Here is a 23665-nt window from a genome sequence, read left to right as displayed (position 1 = left end):
AATGTCGCAAATTCAGTATAGGGTAAGACGGAATAAGATTATGGAATTCCGTAATTCTCAAAATCAATCACATATAGCAGTACATCCTAACTACCATAACAGCCTCATATGAGTGATATTTAGCTTGTTTTGATGTAATTTTTGGACATCAAAAATTTAGTTATTCATATACTAAGGACAATTTTTCAAAGTTCTCATTTAAATACTCAATAATTATGCTAATTAATAACTAACAAAACTAAAGTACTAACTAATAAATTAATTCATAATAAACCCATTTCTTTTACAATAGTTTTGGTAACAAAGTTTTACAGACGTTTTCGTCATTCTATTCCGTTCCATTCGCCATCCCCGTAATTGGGGAAATTTAATTATAAAAGTTAAACAATTTTTCCGACTTCTATTTGCAATATGAAAAACCGAATAAACAAATTTAAATACTATGGTAAATATCACAAAGAATATTTAAAAATTTGGTCAATTACTTTTGAGATTGGAAATCTTAAGATTTGTTTATCATCTTTTGATATTTTACATAAGCTCATAATTAAACTTTCTCCTATAAAAGTCTGTCTATTTCGAAAATGGTAATAAACTAGTTAATTTATGTAAATTGTCTAAAAATGATTTATGGTAAGTATTCAAATCACAGTTATAAATTATAACATAATTACTATAAACAACACAGGACCCATTTGAATATCAATAGGTAGTACATTTTGTACGAAGGGACAAATGAAATGTCGACAAATTAATAATATTATCTATTTTAATGGTGAAATTATCTTGACAATGATTTTATAACTAATATAGGGCTATTAATAAACGTAATTTATTAATTTTACCTAGAGTTCATTGACGATATTGACTATTAATGTGAATAGAAAATATTAAGCGTTGTATTGCAAATACTTTATCATTTAAATATTGGATAATATCTTCACGCACATATTATATTCTTTGTATATAAAACAAAGACTGAAGAAAGAAAGCTTTCCCGGGGGTATCGTTGAAACGGTTACAATACTTGAAAGACACTACGTGTTTGTTATTAAAATGTTTACATTTAACGTTTCTCTACTAGTGCTTGGTTATCTAAACGCAGTTTGCCCATTGTTTTACGTTTCATGAAAGCCCGAGGGAGAAACTAGGTCACTATAGATAAGGGCGATTGCGCGTCTACGCTAATTCGGAAGCTGCGAGTTATCGTTGTAATTCCAAAATCCGGTGGATAAGTCACAATATTGTGTATGAGGTCAGCCTCGGGCAATTATTACTATTTCTCAATATAACATAATACACTAGTACAGTTGGACGTTGGCTAGGAAAATTGTCAAAATGCAGGCTGACACAATACTAAATTATTGCGTCCGTCTTTTCTTCCTATTATATTTCTCTACTAAAGCTACGCGGTTTAAACTGCAAATGAAAATTATAAAAATATCGTTTCCATTTGAAAATCTGACAACTACAGATGACATGGGATGGAATAATAGAGAGGGGAAAATAAAAACGTGATTGATATTGCTTTGCCATATCATCGATTCAGTGGTTAGATGAGGTTATAGCTTCGGAAAACTGCGGACGAGATAGTGACGCAACACATTGGTTGATAGATTGTTTCGCTGTCCTGTAACCCCTCCCCCATTCATCTAACTGAAACACACAATATTCCACCCGTCAAGTTTATAGACAACGTCAGTGGAATATCATCTAGAGGATATATGAATCAAGAATAAAATACTTAATATTCATACCGTTTAAAACGATATAACTGCTATTGGACCATTTTAACATAGAGGTGAAAGTTTTTATACTAAACACAAAATAAACCGAATAAAACTAGAGTTTTTGGACGAAATTTGACTTTTACAAAGTTCAGATCAAAATACTTTTTGATAATTTTGTAGTGTATGAACATTTGTTTGAAACTATAATAAAAGCCATAGAACCCTCGAGGCTTAAACTGATAACACTTCATAAATAGAAGCTTCAACTATTCTATTTACTTTGACAAATAACATAAACTTACAATTTTTGAAAAAAATTATTTACAATTGTAAAATAATGAGATTGTGCACGCTGATAAAATGTGTACGTTGATTATGGACACTATAATATATAATATACACATAATGACTCCACTAATGTGTAAGAAAAGTTTACTTATCATTTTTTTTTTTTTTTTTTAATTAAAAATCTATATTATAATAATACATTCACGTGTACTTATTGAGTAAAATATAAAACTTAATTATGAAAAGTATCAATAAATTTTATGCAACAAATATTTCTAGATTTTATTTAGTATTATAAGTATTATTGATAATAAACTTAACTTTAGTGCAAATATTACTTATTCAATAATATTTTATACCCCCTACGTGTTTAGATATTTGAAAAATGAATTCACTTATTTTAACATTTTTTTTAGAAATGATTTCGGGATCAATTGATTATAAAGTTCCCGAAGAAACAATTTCACCTTTGATTGAAGCTACTTCAATACGTGGTCCTTATTTTGACAAAAATGCATCCAAGAACGTAACTGCACTTGTTGGTCAAACGGCTTATTTGAATTGTAGAGTTAGAAACCTTGGAAATCGAACGGTAAGTGTCTATAAAATAAATATTTTAATTATAAAAAAAAATTATTACTATATATTGAACTCCTTAAAATTTTACAAAAGCAAAATTATTCATGTAATGTTTTTTTAAATAAAAACTAAATAAATGTTTGCTTTAAAAAATTCTCATTGACACACTTTAAAAATAGACACTATTAAAGAAATTTTAAAAAGTTTTCATAATATACAAACTCGACGCGCTCTTAAATGTAAATAAACTTACACATTTATTCATCAATTTATAAAGTTAATAAGATTATTTAAAGAATAATATTTGTTTACATACAGAATTATTACTTAGGGCTTATGCAATAGACAATTCATTACAAAATCTCAACTCCTCTGTTTAAATGTTTTGTTGACTCTTTATGCTTTAGTCTATAAGATTAAAAATATTCATAAAATTTTAATCATGACAAAAGGGATTTCAGCTGAAACATAAGAACATAGAACATAAGAATTTATTTGGAATTTTGATGGGTATAATGATTAAATTTAAAATAATAGAGCCATTGAATAATCACTAGACATCGACTCAGATTTGAATGAGCAAGAAGAAGTTGGCAAATACGCAGCTGTAATAATCTAAAATTCTACTGAGTTGTACAAAAGGTGTATGAGAAATAAAGGAGCTCATTGTTATGTTAGTTATTGGATAACATGAATAGGGTAAATGGACATCCTACCCAGGTGAACACGATCCGACTACATCCGACAAAGTAATTAATCATAACCCCGAATTTCCGAATAACGAGACCTTGGTCAATTTGTTAGCTGGCAAATTCAAAACAGTAATGTCGGTTTCCCCGTCCATTTAACACCCCCTTATTTATTATTAACGGTTCTATACTGAGATGGTCAAGTGGAATGACAAAAGCAGTAACTCTTTTTTATTTGAAAGTATCTTTATTATTTCATAATAGAGTACGAGTGGTTTAAATTTTGTCTGTGTTTCCATGAAAAAAAAAGTCACAATGATAATACTTAAACTTATCCGTAATAAGAATAATATTTAACTAAAAATTATTCATAAAAAAAAAACAAAGATATTCGTAAATAATAAATGTAAGCACACATCATTAGACACGTTTTTTGAGTTTGATATAAATTTGTACAAAATTATTATACTAGTCATTTATATGAACGTCATAAATTTACTATTGGTATATTAAAAAAAGTATTAACTATTTTATGGTATTAACTATTACAATAATTTTACTTTTATTTTTAATATTTTAAAAAAAATTCTCAATTTTTCATAATAGTTCATACATTAACATTGTGACACGATTCTTATTGTATGACTAATCATGTGTTACTCTAATATATTATATATTCAATAATATTATTTTATCTTATTTTCAAATAAACAATAATAATGTATAAATCTTATCCAAATGATGATATGTTACAAAAATGGGTTTTTGACAATTGTTTAACTTATGTAAAGAAAGACGTTATTCTTTATGTTTCAATAAATTATCAGCTGATTTTATCAGTAAGGTTTGCATTTGCACTTAAAAAGTAATAGTAATCAATTATAATAAGATACTGTTGAAATCTTAATTTGTTTATGCTCTCATGGTGAATTTCTAAAAGTAACATGTAATTTTTAGAAAATAACGACAAAAATATTATTTTTACTCAAATATTTTACAATATAAGAAAATCTTCTATTATAATTCTTCTTAGTCAGCAAAATTACTGATCTCTTTTATTATTCAACATTTAATAAAATATTATGTTTTTATTCAATGAAAATTAAAAATTATTGAAAAAGCCCAGACAGTGTGGCACAGAACAGTGGGGTCAAATATAGATGAAATCGGAGAGTAATTAACATTACTATCATAAAAAACGCTTAAATGTCAATCTTATAAATTCTACAAAATTTAATATATTTATAATTTTGCCAATAATCGTAGAATGTGTAAGTGTATTTTTGAAAGAGTTAATCATGACATAATTTTTTTTTAATATTATATTTATTTTAAAATCTTTAATTTGATAAAAGTTAAAATAAGACTGGTATTCTTGGACTAAAAATTGAGTTTAAAAATACAAATTTACATGTGTAGTTCTTAGTTAATTCTTTAAAACCGTTAGAGTTTAAAGTAATTAGGTTTATCAATGGATTTTTGAACAAATCATATTAAAAGAAAACTATTACCTCTAGTATATTTTATTTAAATTTCATTAAGATCTGTATTTAAACAAAAATAGTTAAACATTATTTATTAGTTATAGCAGGTTTTAAACGCAAAAAAAAGTTTTAAAATGCCATTTTTACAGTATTATAATTTTGAAATATTTTTTTAAATTTCTAAAATTGAAGGAGATTTATAAGTTAAGTTTATTTAGATTAAAATCAGATTCTTTTGACATATTAATAATTAAAATTAACCTAGTGACTACTGATAATTTTTTGGACAGTCATAAAAAATTCATATTATGGTAAAAACAATACCTTCTCAGTTTTGTTTCATAGTTAAAAAAGCAGTTAAGCTGGAATCTAAAATAAGGACTACTCACCATCACCATTACTTTAAATTGTTAATAACTTCTGAATTACTGGTCCAAAAATTATTATCGATGAGTCATTTTGTATCCCAATCCAGCAAAACAAAAAATTATCAATATTATATTTTATTTTTTGTTTATTTAAATGGTTCGTAATAAAATAAATACTCTGTACATATGTTTATACAAAATACTAAAAAGTCATACTTATGCTCATTATTTCCTTATGTTATTAAAATAATATAAAAAAGAGCTTCTTTCTCCAAAAATTTGCACGTTTTTACTAAATATACAATTTTTATAGAAACAGAGTCTAGGGCATTAAAAAAACTTTGATTTAATATAATTTTGAAAAATATTTGCCTTATTTTAAACATAGACAAAATTGATAGAAATACAATTTTTACATGAACATTGTAAACTTTATAACTTTGCTGATTACTTCTAAAAAAAAAATTGCTAGAACACATTTTTTTAAAGCATAAAGTACATTTAAAATCTATTATGTTAATGTATCTTTAAAGGGTAAAACTTTGCTAAAGTATTATCAATAATTTAAACAAAAAAAAAAGATTTGCTGAATTGTTTTTTTCAAAATCTAATTGAGTAATTTTGACTTAGTAAAAGCTGAGTGTACGGGACCAAAGAAATAAAAAAAAAATTAATAGTAAATAAATAAAAAATAGTAAAAATAATATCTCTTCAGCTATAAATCAAAGCTAGAATATTTGATGATTCTAAGATCTAAATATTATACTTAATATTTAACTAAATCATATTATTAGTTCAATTAGTACTCAATTTTGTTATAGTATTTCTGTAACTTTTATTATTACATGTATACCAATTCTTAAATTAGTTTGTAAGTTATTCTGAATTAAAGTCATTCTAAAATGCAAATTGAAATGATATAAAAGTTTTATATCACAAACATTAATTTAAGTAATACAATGTTATAATATATACATTGTTTCTTTTAGCATAATCAACTGTTCTATGGGAGAACCTATTTATCATAAAACAGTTCATTGATTATAATCAATTAAGTTATTCAATACTTGATAATTAGGAATTATAGTATTAATACTTTAAGGAAGATGATTTCCGTTTGTGTATAACAAACAATTTAGTAAGCTCTAAATGAAATAAATTAATAGTTAATAATAATTACACAATAAGTGCAAACCCTCAGGTTTTATTCTTGTTATAAAAAATTTTGATTCAGGTATTTATTTTGTTTTTATTATTAGACAAATAATAAAAAACAAATATTTAAAGGTTTTGACTAGTGCATTCATTTTAGGTAAATACACATTCCTATTTTTCCATATACTTGTTTTTTGAGCTTTAAATCACTAAGTCAACACGCATTATATATAATGTAAAAAAATATATTGAAAAACGATGTAAAGTTTGTAAGCTTTACATAGTACTTTAGGCACGAAAATTTTTAGTGAGTACATGTCTTAGTAGAGTTTTAACGCAAAGTACGTCGTCAAGGGAGCACCGTCTTTGAGCAAAATTGATGCCAGGGCTTAATGAACCATACTTGTTTTCCTACGCTTCCAACGTTAATGTGCACTTAATTTTCTTTTATGTCATGCGGGGGAACCGTTTATATTGTTTAGCAGCCAAAAGATTCTCCTAATATCGTGGATCTTACTAATATATTACATACATTTTGTAAAAGCAATAGTACTCGGAAAAATAATTGTCATTGTTGAAACTTATAAGTTTGACGAGCCAGTTTTCTTCCATCTATCGAATGAAAACGCTTATTCAATAAGATTTATTATGAAGATTAACTAAACGCTTTCCTTTTTCATTTCATACTTGGTATTGTATTACATGCTGAAAAGAAACATAAGATACAATAAATATAAATTATTGAATGCTGTTAATTTATTCAATTTCATTGAAATATCTCAGTATTTTTATCGATTTAAAAAACTATAACTTGAATTTTTTCATCAATGCATACACATATTTTATTTAGACGTTTCAATTTTAAATTTGCATACATTTATTTTAATCTTATGATTTAATGAAATGTACCTATAATTTTAGTTACTGTAGTTCTACAGTAACTGAAAATATTTTAAAAATGTCAATGTCATGTAAAAATTTTAATCAAATAGTTTAACTTATACGTTTTTCTCGTTAAAAATTAGATCAAGTTAAAAAACTGACCAAAAAAAAATAATCAAAAATCATTTTATTTATAACAAAGATATTGTAAGTATTAGAATCTTTATAGTATAAAACATCAAGTGTTATGGATTTCTTATGTATTTTGTTATCATTTTACTTAAAATATTTAATTCAAGAACATTTTTTGCTATACTTTACAACTTTTCTAGCCAGAGCTTATCTGACAACAGTTATTTAGTATTTGGATTATACTAATAAATTATAACACATACTGCATAGGTATCATAAGTAAAGTTTGAAATCGTTATTGGCAAGACATTTTTAGAAATATGGCTCGTATAAAATCAAAACTTTTGAAGCCTTTCAACCTTAAATTATTGCACTAACATATCCATTTCCTCTAATGAATTATTTTATTACAGTCTTACTAACTTCAATTACTTTCAAAACATATTTATTTGGACTCAATTATACTTACATAGTGGGTACAATGGTATACGTACATAAGTAATTCTTTAATTCAACTTTTATAAGTTATTGTGATTAATTAGGATTTCTACTATAATATTACATGATAAAAGGTACTTTATTAACAAATATAAGTTGTTTTTAATTTTAATTACAAATGTGCAATTTATTGATACAAAAATAATTGAAAAATAAAAACTAAGCTAGGCAACTAAGATTATTTTATTCCCCAGACAGTGATTTAGCGTGGTCGAGGGTAAAAATTAAAATCTACCAACAACAACTCTTAAGTGTTTCTCATTTGTTTGGCGCACGCACATTTTTCGGATACGCTGTACACATATAAAAACCATAAGGAAAAAAAGAGAGTTAAGTTATACTTTAGTGCACTATTCCCACAATAGTTGTAGTGTCCATTAAGTTCATTTTCAGTTCGTAAATGACGGTTGTGGAATTATTTTGGTACGTTTAGAAGAAGTTTATTTCCCGTAGAAACAAAATATCATAAAATCTCGTTTTAGCAAAAGTTCTAATTTCATTTTCGGCATGCCATTATGATGATTTATAATGGTATCATATGTTATAGCTCAACAATCAAAAACTACATACAGTGAATTTAAAATTGGTAGACGGAGAATTATCGATCACAAATATTATATAAAACAAACTAGAATATATATTTTAATGAGTTTCATAACTAGACATTTTATAAATTATTTAAAATGCAAGCATATTTACATTTGTGAATATGCTGTGAATATATGAAAGGAACTCTAAACTTGTATTTAATTAGGGCATACTAATATTAGTTAATACAATTTTTCTCATTATTATTATTATTATTGTATCATTTTACAAAATAAGGATTTTTTATACACATTTTTGTTTTATTATACAAAATGCAATGATGGGCACTAACTAGTTAAAAAGTTAAATTAAAAAGATATAACAGTGCAACCAACACAAAAATGTACAAAATTAATAAAAAAAATTTTGTTATCGCTAATATTTTCTTCCTAATTAGTTTTAAAAGTCGAAAATCGATTCTTAACCCTTCTTTGCATCTTCAACCAATAAAAAATTATATTAAGAAATTTTAGCAACAAAAATTAATTTGAGACATTTTTTAAACTAGTTAAGTTAAAAAAAAATTTTCTACTTAACTTAACTTATCAAGTAACCTTTATAATTGAGTAAGTTTTAACTGTTAATTTATCGACATTGTTCATACTTTAGTTAATTATTTCAATTAATTGCCTATCTTTGCAAAAATGATTAAACTCTAAATTATTATTATAATTTGTTTTTTATTCAGTTACACGATTTTAACCATCGAAATGAAGATATAGGTTGCATATATAATAAATTAGGCTAGGAACAATACGTATTTATAAATTCTATTAAGTAATTCTAAACACACCGTCAGCTAGTACGAATTTTTATTAATTGTCTTGAAAACTTACTGGGGTTACAGTTTTAGGAGATAAGGGTGTGTTATCCTCCCCATAAACGAAAAATATTTCTACCTCAGTATAAAAATCCTATGAAAAAGTTGCACAAACAAAATTTATAATTATATATAATTCCTAGCCTTATTAATAAGGTATCACTTAAAAAGGTTACAAAAGTATCAAATATTCAAAGAATGGTTAATGGAGTGTATCTTTCTTCATAATATTTTTATTCTTTTTACCTAACATTGAGGCATAAACGCCCGTAATCAATATAATAACTATAATAACTTTTTTCTCGGTATCTTTTTTCGTCAAACAAAAGACTCTCCAGTTAATTTATTAACGCTAAGTAAGGAGGTTTATCATACAAAAAGTGAGCGAGATTAACTGAAATATATAATTCAAAATTTAAATTATATGAAAAATATTATTTTATTTTTAAATAATATTAGAAACAAGTCATGAATTTTTTTATAGAAATATATAACTACTTAAAATACAATTTTTTTACTTTTCAAAGGTTTTTATTACCATCAAACATAATATGTGAATGGTTTTGTAACTATACTATAGTTACAAAACATACATAACCCATAATGATATAAGCAATAAATAGTTTTAATGAAAATTCAAAACACAATACTTCTATAAAACATTTTACAAGTCAACCTCACATACCTTTTAAATAACAATTTATCATTATTAAAAATAAATTATTGACAACAAAAGATCTCCCAACATTGTTTATTAGATACTAATGACGTAGTTATAGGGAAATATAGGGATAGATATCTCTCAGAATAAAATCATTTTTTCGGTAAAGATACAATTTTTTTTGTTTGTAGTGAAATTTTTTTATGTAACCCAACCCAACCAAATCTCTCTAGAATAAATACATAATTACACCTCTGTTAAAGATAACCATCAAATCATCTACAATAAGTCAAATACCTAAAATTACAATAACTTTTACAATCATTAATATACAAATTTTATACTTCACCTTATTTTTTTTTTTTATATCAACATACATGTATAACTAGTTAATGATATAAAAAATAATCTAATTAAGAAAATGACTAGCCTATAATAAATTTTGACTGGGTAGTTAGAGAGTTAGTAACATATTTAAATATAGAGTAGAAAAAGAATGCAACATAGTAATTTATAATGATAAAAATAACGTAACCCACTCCATACCTCCACTCTATATTTAAAAAAATTTTGCTTAATAGATATAAAAACTAACTTATCAAATAAGTCTTGTTTTAATACATTGTTTTATCAAATATTGTGTAATGATAATTATCTCTAAACTCAAATAGAATAAAAGATTACTAGAAATCACTTTTACATTTACGTGACTAAGTTTTCAATGATTTGAAACAATATTTTTTTCTTATTAAAACCCGACTGTGCAAACAAACTAAACTAGAGAGATAAAAAAACCATACGTTAATTTTGAAACTGTAACTTTACGAACATTTATATTATTTAATTTAAACTGCACAGAAGGGAAAAGCAATTTCACCCAATGAACCCCAATTTATTTTTCCGTGCAAGTAAATTTATTAAAACAGCAGATAAAACAAAATGTGCTCTTCCATTTGTTAAAAAGGAAATCCTCAGAATTATAATTATTACTATTATACGAAGTTTTATAATTTATTTTACTATTACGAGTAGAAATTAAAATTCACAAATATTTTCTAGTTAATTTCAGACACAAATATTCTTATGTGTTTGAATAATTCCAATGTTTTTTTAGCTAGAATTGAAGTTATAAATATTTTCATACAAAATAAAATTAATAAATAATAAAAGTAAACAACAATATATATTTTTATTAAAAAATAATATTATGTTCCCACAAAAGTTTGTATGATTTTTAATAATTCTTGTTTAATTAATATATAATAAAATTATTTCGCGAAATTACAATTTTCATAAAATTTAATGCATATAAAATATATTTAATAATATACTGCTTACAGGAGACTTATTTACAAAAATATCTATAATACATTTAAAAATAAACACTTTTTTTTTTAAAAAAACATGATGTTAAAATAGTATATTATTTAGATTGGAGTTTGCCTTAACATTTATTTACATACATAAGTATATACCGATTATTACATATTGATAGTAATATTTTTCCAGTGAAATACGTAATTGGATGTGTTTTTTTATTTTATGTAACTTACTTGAATGTTAAATCTCAGAATTTTAAATATAAATTTAAAAAATTATCAACAAGAATATATTCCCTTTTTTAATATATGTTTGTTACTTTGGTTCTTATAATAAGTCAACTTATAATAATATTATAACCCAGATGTAATATATCACAGGTTATTAATGGTATTATAGTTAGTATCATATTAATATTTTACTGATTATTATTATTATTATTATTATTTAGACAGATCTTTCTTCTATATATTTTTAATTCAGCAGATAATTAATAAAATGAATCATAACTAATATATTCTAACCCTTTAAATTTATTATAACATAAACATTTTAGCTATTTTCTTAAAACATTAAATTTGATGTTGAAAGTGTAATTATCTGCAAAATGTTTACTCTATACAACATTAATGTATACTCATTTTGTCGATTCAAGTTAAGGGTTAGTTTTGTAGATTAAAGGACTCTGGATGACGAGAAAACTTAAAATTTAAATGAGCAAAGTCACAGTAGTCCAACTAATAATAATAGGATCTGCTCAGGCTATGATGCATTTTATTGTACATATTGGAATACTAATTATTATTATTTACTCCAAATTAATGAGAATAAATGTTTTATTCTTGGCATACATACAAAACAAACTAAATTTCAAAAAATATTTATGCAGATTATTCTAAATAAATTTTCAAAAATGTTTAATAAATACACTCAGCAATTTACTTTTTGACTTATTCAAATATTCATTATTACAAATGAGTTGTTTTACTACTAAAATCTTCGAACAAATTAAATTTATTAAGTTTAGATGAATTAGTGTGGCAGGAGTAAATTAAAATAAAATATTCTTTAAAAACTTAAATAAGTTTAAAAAATCCATTAAAACTTATGGACTTAATTTTCAAATTATTACTTTTTCTACTTTTGTTGATATAGAAACCTATCTTTACATCAATCAACGTTTCCGCAGAGTTATAACACAACCGATTTTTATTGTCATAATTTATTCAAATTGATATACTGAAATTTTATCAACTGCAAATATAAAAAGGCTATGTAATGATACTGTATAATCAATGACTACAATATATTATCAAATAGCCTGGAGTAATCATTTACCTCAGTGAAAGCTCTAACCTCATATTATACAAATATATTTTAATATTTACACTTTAAAATTGTAGGTTAGAAAGTTGTAAGTTTTAGTATTTAGAAATTGAAGTTGTTGAATTATGTTTGAGACAGAAAACTAAAGGTACATATTCTTGGAAACTTTATTGAAAGTTTCCAAAACGTTTACAGTTGCTCAATGCTATCAAATCAAATATAAGAACTAAAAATAGAGTTCGAAACTATAATTTACCATTCATATTACAAAATTTCATCATTATTCACCAACCAATTTTTTTACATAAAAAACATAAAATATGGTATGTCTGAGAGTACTCACTTCATATATAAAAGTACTGTCAAAGTTATTTGAACAATAAAAAACTATCTCTTCGTTAGAATTGTTTTTGTTACTCTCTGTCTACTTACAGTATCCTAAAAGAGTACAGTCTCTGAAATAAAGTTACAAGGTAAATTCATTTTTAAATCCACGCAAAAACACATAAATCAAAAAATTTATGTAATTCACAGAATTAAAATCGAGTTTAAAATAAAATAAAAATACATAAAATACTTTTGGCTATTTGAATTAAAAAATTGACAAACTGCGTTCAGATTTTTTTGAACAATAAGCATTATAAATATATTTTTAATGCTTCTTAAGTGCATGAATATCATATATTTTCAAAATATTTGTCGTATAATTCTATTAAAATTGTATAAATAAATATTTATTATTAGTTTATTATTACTATTTATTATTATATAAATAAATATTAGAAAATAAAGTTTTTTTAAAATCTTTGATAAACATTAATCGCATTTCACAATTAAAACTTTAACAATTTTAGACAAAAATCAGTACTAAGTATTACATCTACTTTAAAATAGCCTTAAGAAATCTGACTTATTTTATTCGATATTTTAAGCAGAAACGTGTTTAATCTTATAAAATCAGCAAACTTGTAATATAATTAAGGGTATACTCATGACGAAATTATATCTTTATTTTTTAGAAAAAATGTATTATTTATTACAATTTATAAACATTTCGTAATTCCACCAATATAAAAGTGATAGAAATAATTATATAAGTATCATACACATCTTTTTTTAATTTACCATTTTTTTAGATCAAATTCCTACATTTTTCTAAAAAATAATTATTTTCAAGTTATTGTTGAGATGTTAACAAAAACTTTTTAAAATAAAATGAAGCTAAGAAGCCAAAGCACGTACTTACTGTACGTGAGTACAAAAACGCATTGACTACTTGATATTTTGCTAGAGGTTATTTTGACAGAAATAAAATCGGCCTTTACTAAGACTGTTGATGTGGTCCAAACAAATACACACACGGAGTCATATAGAATAATCACTATCTTTCCAAATCTCATTTCAATCGAAAAATAAAACTATATTAGTAGAAAAAATGAACAAAATGTCAATAAGTATGCAATAGCAAAAATTAAGAGTAGCATAAATAATATAAGTACAAACACAAAAAAAGTATATAAGTTTCTAATTTCGAAGAAGAAAATTTAATCTATACAAAATGTTGATATTGAAACAGTAAATAAATGAATATATAAAATAAATTTCCTTTATACTTCGTGAACAAAAAATTAAGAGTGTATAAATTTTATTTAAAAAAATGTTCAAAATTAATGTAAATAACTATTCAGAAATAGTATTTTCTGTCAACTTAAAAAAAAACACAGATCACTTCGATTAGATTTTATAAAATGTACGATTTACATATGAGTATATTAAGCTTTCTGTATTGAATATGATTGATTAATGATATAACAAAATTTTCATGATATTATAAAAAATTAATTACTTAAATTAAAAGATTACTATTAATTTTACAACAAATCATGTTTAATGGAACAATTGATCAATTAAATTAATTATTTTATTTAATTTTAACGTCGTTTTATATTACTCTGTTTAAATAGAATTTAATTGTGTTGTTTAATTTTTGTGTTTATTTTAGTTAGTTAAATTTACAAAACCATTCACATTACAAACATGCACCATATATATATATATATATATATATATATATATATACAGGNATTATTAAAATAATTAAGACTATTGATGTATATAACAATTATTTTTAATTATAATAGGTATCTGCTTTTAGAATTTATTTCAACTTTCCGTTAGTCTTAAGTGCCAATTGTTAAAAATAAATTACATTTATGTAGAAGTGTTTACTTTAGTTATAATTTGTGTCTCTACAAAAGAAACACTCATAGAGAATCGATGTTTCTAGTAAAATGTTACATTTTACAATCTCTAGACAGTAATAATAAATCCACACTAATTGTTTTGATCTTATTTATTTACTTATTTATTTTTGGAGATTTGCCTTTAATGTTTTTCGAATGAAATTAACTATCCTGAAAAACTTGAAAAACTTTAAGATTATTCTTAAAAATAGTATGCTTGTGTAATAGCAACCCGATTAAAAATGAAAAAATAGTTAGTTGAAATATGGCAATGTATTACTTGATATCTTAGAAATATTTTTTGTTTGCACTGATAAATAATTGACATATTAATTTTTTATATAAAAATAGTGAAATTTTGCAATATTCCACTCACGAGACGTAAAAAGATTAACATCTAACACAGTATTATTTTTTACAGTAATCATCTGAAAAAAGGAACAAAATCAGTAACAATAGTTTATCTGGTTAGAAATACTATAGGCTTATTATTATTATAATTATAATTATACTAATAATTATTAGTAGCTTACAAATTGTTTTGAAATAAATGATACCAGAAATGTATTTCTCTGATTTTAGTCCTTATAGTGTTTTATTGCAGTAGTATACAAATGCATTATTCTACCTTTTAATACAAAATTTAATAAGTCAATCTCCCAAAACGATAATGATGAGCTAAATTAATGTTGCCAAAAATGCATAGAGATTGTCACATACATTTACTACGGTAATCTAACCAAACCACTTAATTTTAAAACATTGGTATCTTTTATCTATATAGAAAACTGAATACTTATTTAGAAAAAATGAGTTCTTTAAGAGCAAAACCTTGTTAACAATGGCTCAACTTTAAGACCTTATACATCACCACTACTAGGGTTTACCGAATTCACAAACGGTGTACGCAGATGTAATGGATTTTTTACTACCAAATCTAAAAATTCTCGGAAGATTTCAACGGTTCAATTAAGGAAACTTTCCATTTAAACATAATCGCCCACGTATAGAGTTTAATAAATTTTATTTATAACATTGTCCTACGACTTTTGTAGGATTTCTGGTAAAAATTAGGTTTTTTAAATTACTCAAACAACTAATAAAAATTATATGGTCTTACTATTAAAACCACAAAATGTATACAGATAGCAAAATATTTAAACAGTTGTGAGAAACTATATCGCCGTTAGTTTGTTTTTATATATAGTAGACACCTAGATTCTTTTTACTTTTATAGATAACCTTGTTTATCTAGTTTCAACTCTGACACTCAGATAATAACTCTGAATTTTCCTCAGTTATGTAGATATGTGTAATGAAATAACAACGTAAGGTTATAAATATTTGAAGATTAATGCTGACTTAGAGTTGGCCATGAATCACCCTGTGTATAAATCATTGTCGATTCAATCCCACGGGATTGTTACAAAGTTACACCTTTCCTGTTTAAAGTCACTGTCGTTCGTATTGTTAGCTATTTATTACTTGACGCTTCTAAATCTTATACTCGAAGACAATCCTATTAACTTTTTACTTTGGATCTGTTGTAACTTGGTAGTTTACTTTTATATACTTTTAAATTTGAATTTTATNTTGTAGTTTACTTTTATATTCTTTTACGTATATACTTTTAAATTTGAATTTTATTCAAACATAAACGTTCAGATAGCTTCTTAACATTTCATGTACGTCTTACTAATAGTNTGGTAGTTTACTTTTATATACTTTTAAATTTGAATTTTATTCAAACATAAACGTTCAGATAGCTTCTTAACATTTCATGTACGTCTTACTAATAGTTGGAATTAAGCCAACTCTCTTAAATAAAGGTTTTAGCAATGTTAAAAAAAAAATTAATTGTATTTTAATGATATCATCTTGAGTTTTAAACCACTTGACAATAAATCAATTAAAATGAACTTATGGTTTAAATACAAATTAGAAAATATTTGATTTGAAAGTAAATTTACTAGAAGTATTACTTAAAAATGTGGTATCTATAATAAGATACTTCCGTAGGATTTTCTGAATAATTAATTAGACACATTCAAATGAAACAATAACAACTGCGGACAAAATACTCGAAGCTACTATAATTTTCTGCAGTACAAAATAACACTGTATTCTAATAAATTACTACCTATTTCAATAAATAATTTAATATGTAATTGTTTTAAAATTATACTAATGCTCTTATAAGTATAAAATGAATAAATATAAAAGATCAGATGCTAACATCGAGTAAAATACTCATTGGCATAAACTGATAAAACCTCAAATTTTCTCTTTTACATTTATAAAATCTACAAAATAGTAAGAAGGCTATTACACAAACCCTAGAAATAGTAGCAATTGATGTTAGAATGTTATTACCAGCACTACCTTATAGTTAAACCACCTGAATAAAAAATGTTAAAGATATATATCTAGTTGACAACAAATGGAACTTATGGGACAATAACTCTTTAACGTTTATTGCCTTACTGCCATCGGCTGGAAAATACAAATCGAAACCACAAAAATATTACATCTTAAATTTAATACTTCATCGTTAATGTCATTTGTTTTTTTTTCTCGAATATTTGATATAAATATTTTATATACATATATATATATATATAATATATAATAATAATTGACAGTGTTTAACAGACATAATAATGTTGTGAAGAATAAAATACATAATTTTTAAAATTAATGTGTTAATAAAAAATTTACAAATACGACATTTTATATTCTTTATAATTTATAAATTAAGTAGAATTTCGTTTCTTTCTTTATTACATAAAACGTATCAAAAATAATTGTTATTTAATTTAAAATTGACGTATACAATTTTTATTTGCTGTGTCATAATAAAAAGTAAAAACATAGGGGATTACTCGAATAAAAAGTATCATGTTTAATGTTCCTAAGCTTTTATTGGTTACACTTTCACTGCTAACTACTACTTTATGACTTATGTAGTCCATCATTTTGATGTACAACATCATTGTTACATTTTAATAAGCAAAATTTGTAAACGTGGTTTTAGAGAAAAAGATAACTTTAGTAATGCGTTTTCCTTTTATAATCGGATCATAGAATTCAAATGCTCTTGTTTCAGGCATTTTAGAATGTAATCCAATACAGAATGCGTATTTGATAATGCTTGATACAGTTTTTCTTAAATTCTGACTAAGTAGCCTTCATGACCCCTAAGTACGTTACTCTAAACGATACACCGTCAACCTCGTCTGTATGTGAATAGTAAGTACCTTTTCTTTTACTTCTGTTCAAGAGTTTAAAAGAAAAAGAAAGCTCGGATAATATCACACCCTCCATGGAAATCGATTTACCACACGTGCTTCACTCCTTACCAACTATATAGTACAAATGTATAATATGTACCTAGTTACATCATTCCATCCCAACCAAATGCTAAAACCTTTTTTGGGATTTCATTTTGTTGATTTTACATTAACAGAGAAAAGTTGGTAATACTATCTGACAAACTACCCCATCTTATACCACCTACAATAAATAAATATTGACTTATATACAAGATAAAACATATCAACCAAAATAGTTAATGTTTAAACACAATTCTAACCAATGATGGAAAATTAATCTAATATGTAATTAAAATAAAACACAATGTTATAGTTAATACTTATAATAATTAATGAAAGTTATTTATTTGTTTCAAGTTACTAGAACAGTTTTGAAACTATACAAATTATATATCAGTTGTTATCTAACTAAAGTTTAAAATTATGTCTAACCCACCACGTCATTAACTTTTGATTACACATTCACTTTTTAGAATATGAAATGCTTAGTAAGGGATAGTAGAAATTCACCAAAAAGATTTCGCCAAATTAATGCAATTGTAAAATATATCTGAGTAACTTTAAAACACAAATTTTCTGAGTATATTGTTGTTAAAACCTTTATTCTTAACTCATTAAATGTTATTTTATAATCAAATAATATTACATTTTTAAAGATTAGTTATTTTAGAGCCATATATATTTTTTGTCAAAAATATTTATATTTTAATTGACATATTTCGACATATTATCCTAGAAATTATTATGTTCTAGCATAAAAAGTTTTTTAAACATTTATTGAATTATTACTGAAGACTAAAAAATAGTTACGGATGTTCAAAACTAAATCATTCTATATTTTAGAAAAAAAAACTTTCATATGAATAAAGATAAATTATAAATTTTAATTAATTATTATTTCTTTTAAAAATAGATTAAAAAAATACTATAAATTTATTCTCGAAAAAAAATCATTAGAGATCATGCATCAATACGTGAAGAATAAACAAATGTCAATAAAATGGATTAGTTACAGTATGATTAAATTATTGACAATGCTGGCTAAAGTATTTATAAAACAAAATTTGTTATTCAGAAATACATAGAAACAATAGTTATCTTGGAGAACAATCTAAAACATAGGTCACAGAAAAAGAAGGATAATAGTGAGGATGAATAGACGGGTGGCGATTTCTCTTATCTGGTAGATTTATCGAGAGCTATGTGTTATAAGAAGAAAAAACAGTGGAAGGGTGAATAGTACAGATGAAGTAGGGATCAAGGGAGAGAAACCCGCCGTGTCGACGCCCCACTATGTTATTTTATGTGGTACCATTCCTGCAAGAGTTAGGAATTTTTCTCTATTACTGGTGCCCCGTTATTGTGACGATCTAAGCAACCGTCTCGGTATTTATACTAGAAAATAATCCCTTCCTATCAACAAAATCGAATAACAAAACAAGAACACCTATATATTTTCAATGAGAAAAATCATATTTTCCTTTTTACCTATCAAAAATAATTTATGATAAGTAAAACGCCCATATATTTTAATTTTGATTATAATATACCAAACAAATCAGATATTAAAAATTTTAGAGGTATTCTTTTTCTTTCGTCTCATCAATAAAAAAAGGGATAAATAAAGTGATTTATTTCATTTAAAGATTTTTTCTTTTCCCTTCCAAGATTACATTTAAGACTTTCGTTTTCTTCGGAAATAATTTATTTGAATAAACTAAAAGTTAACTTTTGTTTCATTAAACATAATAAATGGTTTGATGGACTTGAAACACTTTCAAAATTTATCGAAATATTTTTTATTTCATTACATTATAGAGAATGATTTGACTTCAATTTGGTAAAAGAAATAATCAGGAGCATAAATTTTTGTGTTATTTTATTTTTTCCCTATAATATATAGGTCTTATTTGTAAACGTTTTGAAATTAAACTAAATATATATTTTTTAAGTATTTAATCATTGCACGAAGCTATTGGTTACAATCAAAATATTATCAAAATAAAATGAGATACAATTAGGGACTTTTTGACAACTCAATTTGAATAATAAATTGCTCAAAAGTTAATAGAGTACTAATACTATCAAATATTTTCATAGAATTGGAGCATTTTTCAAAACACATCAACTGCAGTTACGCCCGATTATTTATGAATTATTGGATTAATAATAATATATAATAATTCACTTTTATCGAAAAAAAAATTTGTTGAAACTGTCATTAATGTTGTAATAACTCAACCCGAGGGAAAAAACAGTGAATCAGAACTTATAAAATTTACCATTCCATGTACAAACACAAAAATAGTACGATCTCGTTTTATTATAATGATTTTCCTATCTATCTATTTTATATATCAATTAACGTGGAAACGACACTAATATATTTCTCTGAACATGATACAATTAAAAATAAATCTAGACAAATTATATAATTTGTAAATACAATAATTTGGAGGTTTATAATTTATATGTGGTAAAAAATGAATTTTATATTGTAATTTAGAGTCTAAGCAAACATTTTTAATTTATTCGAGTGAAAGTCATTTTTTGGAAACTGTCTCTCACGTAGCCTTGAGTATCAAATACCTAAATCAAATTAGTGTATGACAGCTAATTAGATTACAGTGTAATATGATTTTGGTAATAGGATAAAAAGAAACAATATCTCCATAACCATGTAATGTAAAAAGATAAACTATTAAATTAGCATAATGAATGAAATATTTATTCGAGGATATATTAACAATACAAGAAAAGAAGAACCTAAACAATTTAAAATAAAATGTATTCATTTTTGTTTTATTTGTTTTGCTATTATATCAGTGGGATTATTTATTTAATTATACTATTTCTATCAAAAGATTCTTTTGTAAACTTCGATTAGACAGTTTTTTAATATTAATTTTACTAAGAGATTATTATTTTGTTCTAAACTACAATTCCAAGTAAAGACAATTTTTTTAAACAAATAAATTATAGTTCTGCTCTACACTTTTTAGATAATTTTTGCTGATTAACATTTAAAAAATACAGTATAATAAATTTTAGTGATTTCGTCTTTAAACTATTTTTTTTTTTTTTTTGGGAAGGAAGTATTTATATAACAAAATAAAGTGTGTCCGAAAATCTTTTGAAAAATCGTTACTATTTAAAAAAAATTTAAGCCTTGCATAAAATTTTTATAATTTTAAAATACTATTAAAGTATTTTAAATAAATGACTTTAATAGCCGAAAGTTTATTTCATACCTATACAGATATAATTCATAAATATATTTGAGAATTCATAATTTTTTTTTTAGTTAATATTTTGTTAGATTATTTAGCATTCCAAAGAGAACATAGCAAGCCTGTACCCTTATATTTTGTCGATTAATGCACACGTAAAATAAGCCCAAATATTCGCACAGGCGGCTAAAGAGATTATATGACAAAATTACAAGCAAATGAGGCATAACATTCTCGGACATTAGTATTCGAATCGATCTCATAAATAATTCAGCAACAAGATTTACCGTTGACGATTTATAAGCGACGACGACTAAACCCCTTGTATGAAATATTTCAATGCAAGTAATATATGTATTTGTTGCTGATATTTATAAATGCATAACGTAAATTTGTACAGTAAAATTAATGGGATGTGTATGATTGGAAACATGAAAAAACATAACATTTTTTATTGTTCTAACGTTTGGAATATAAATAATATTTCATGGTTCCATTTACAGAGTTCAATTACTGAGTTATTTCCACGTGTTTAGTATTCTAATTTTCTAATATTATGTAAATTATTGATTCAGTACCATGTGCTTTGAATTCAAAAGCTAGAACAATATCATTTAAATATAAAAATTCTCTTTTAATAAAAAAATTAAAGTAATTTTCATTCAAAATGTTTAAGGTAAAAATAAATCTCTTGTTACTTTGATAGTGAAAAATTTTGTATTTTACAGTGTACTTATTTTTTTAATTATAATATTCATGTTTGATTTGTTTAAATTTATATAACAATGCATCGATGCCATAACAATAACACATGAAAGATGAATAATATCTATACTCATTATATGACTTATTTTCAAATGAAGGTTTTTTTCTTATACATTTTTTATAAGAAAAGAAATGCTGTGTCATATTTTAAGTAATTATTAAATTGTATTTTTAGTTAGAACATGCCAATTTTATTGGAAACACCTTGGAGTCTCGAATTTGATTCTTATATTTTGATTAAAACAGCGAGCCATTGTTTCAACACAACAATTAATATGTAAACTACTTAATAATATTAAGTATATATATATATATTATAGTTTATCCGATAAAGTATCTCAAGTGATCTATAAATACTTTAAGGTTAGTGTTATTAAGTATGCCTGTTTGGTTAAAACCAGTTAAAATGTTATTGTTATATTTGAACGAATGTTATCGCTTATATAGTATCTGCTTAGATTCAAAATTTATTTACGTTGAATGACGAAGATGAAAACAAAAAATTACAACTCCATATATAGGCTCCTTGAATTACCAATTTGTGGGTTCAGTACAATTTAGAATAGTATATTCCTCCTAAAAAAAACTATAGTTAACAAACAGTAGTATTTCATTTCTATAGATATTTTAGTAGAGCAAAAACAAAGTCATAAAATTCTATTTTTTAATGTTAAAAAAAAAAGCAAATTTATTAAAACTTTTCACAACACCATGTTTCCTTAGCTGTAGATAACGTTATTTCATCTTCAATGAAAGTGTAATATGATCTGTGAATCATAAATACGTGGCAGCGCAGAGTGGTAAGGTTTGTCTCTACGACACTTAAGGTCTCCGGTTCTAATTCCGTTCATATTTTTCACATGATTCGATTGATGATCAACCATCGATCCCCAGCAACCGTGTCAAACGTTAATAAAATGAAGCAAAATGAAAAACATTTTTTACTGAATGTATTTTATTACTTGATCTTACTGCTGATGGATTATCGAATCAAACCATAAAACTAAATCGAAAAAAAAAGACTATTTTCGTTTTTTTCCTGTACCCTTCATTAATTTAAATACTTTTCATGAGGATTGTTCCATCCTCCTACCTCCTAATACCCGACCCTTATGTTTTATATGTATTAAATATAAAATAGTGAACTGAATAAAATACATCAAACAAAATAAATCTTTCTTTTATTTTGATAATTCTTCTTTAAAAATGAATGATAACTTTTATCGAAATGTTCATTGTTCTAGCTTTTTCTTTAGAAAACTTTTCTGCAGATTATTAGCTTCGATGCGAAGCTGAGAAGGTATTAATTTCACTATGATGTGTTTTTTTTTTTTTTATGTCTGTTGCCACTTTTTCTCAGCTCTCACCGAACGGATTTCTTTCAACGATACGTCAAAAGATCACAAATCGTATCTAGTCGAAGACATTACCCTTCAAAATTGAAAAAATTTCCCTCGTTCCCCGTAAATGGGGGAAACCTCCAAAAAAATTACAAATTTAAAAATCGCTAATTTTCGAAATTTTTTCAATTTTTTTTACTAAAAACTGCCGTAACTTTTTCAAAAATGAACATAT

At 24.5% G+C, this 23665-nt stretch overlaps 1 protein-coding gene across 3 annotated transcripts in view; it reads left to right on the top strand.

The window, feature by feature from the left end:
* The window catches only part of LOC126895848 (zwei Ig domain protein zig-8-like), a 170892-nt gene that overhangs the window by 106017 nt on the left and 41210 nt on the right, over nt 1-23665 (top strand). For all 3 annotated transcript variants that reach the window (XM_050668126.1, XM_050668125.1, XM_050668124.1), the window contains exon 2: nt 2435-2610. In XM_050668126.1, coding sequence (XP_050524083.1) covers nt 2435-2610 — 176 coding nt within the window. The remainder of the gene's footprint in view (nt 1-2434; nt 2611-23665) is intronic.

This window comes from Daktulosphaira vitifoliae, unplaced genomic scaffold (assembly GCF_025091365.1).
Source record: "Daktulosphaira vitifoliae isolate Bord-2020 unplaced genomic scaffold, ASM2509136v1 Scaffold_1, whole genome shotgun sequence".
Taxonomy (NCBI): Eukaryota; Metazoa; Arthropoda; class Insecta; order Hemiptera; family Phylloxeridae; genus Daktulosphaira; species Daktulosphaira vitifoliae.
Note: the sequence above shows the minus strand (reverse complement) of the source record. Positions and strands in the feature narration are given on the sequence as shown.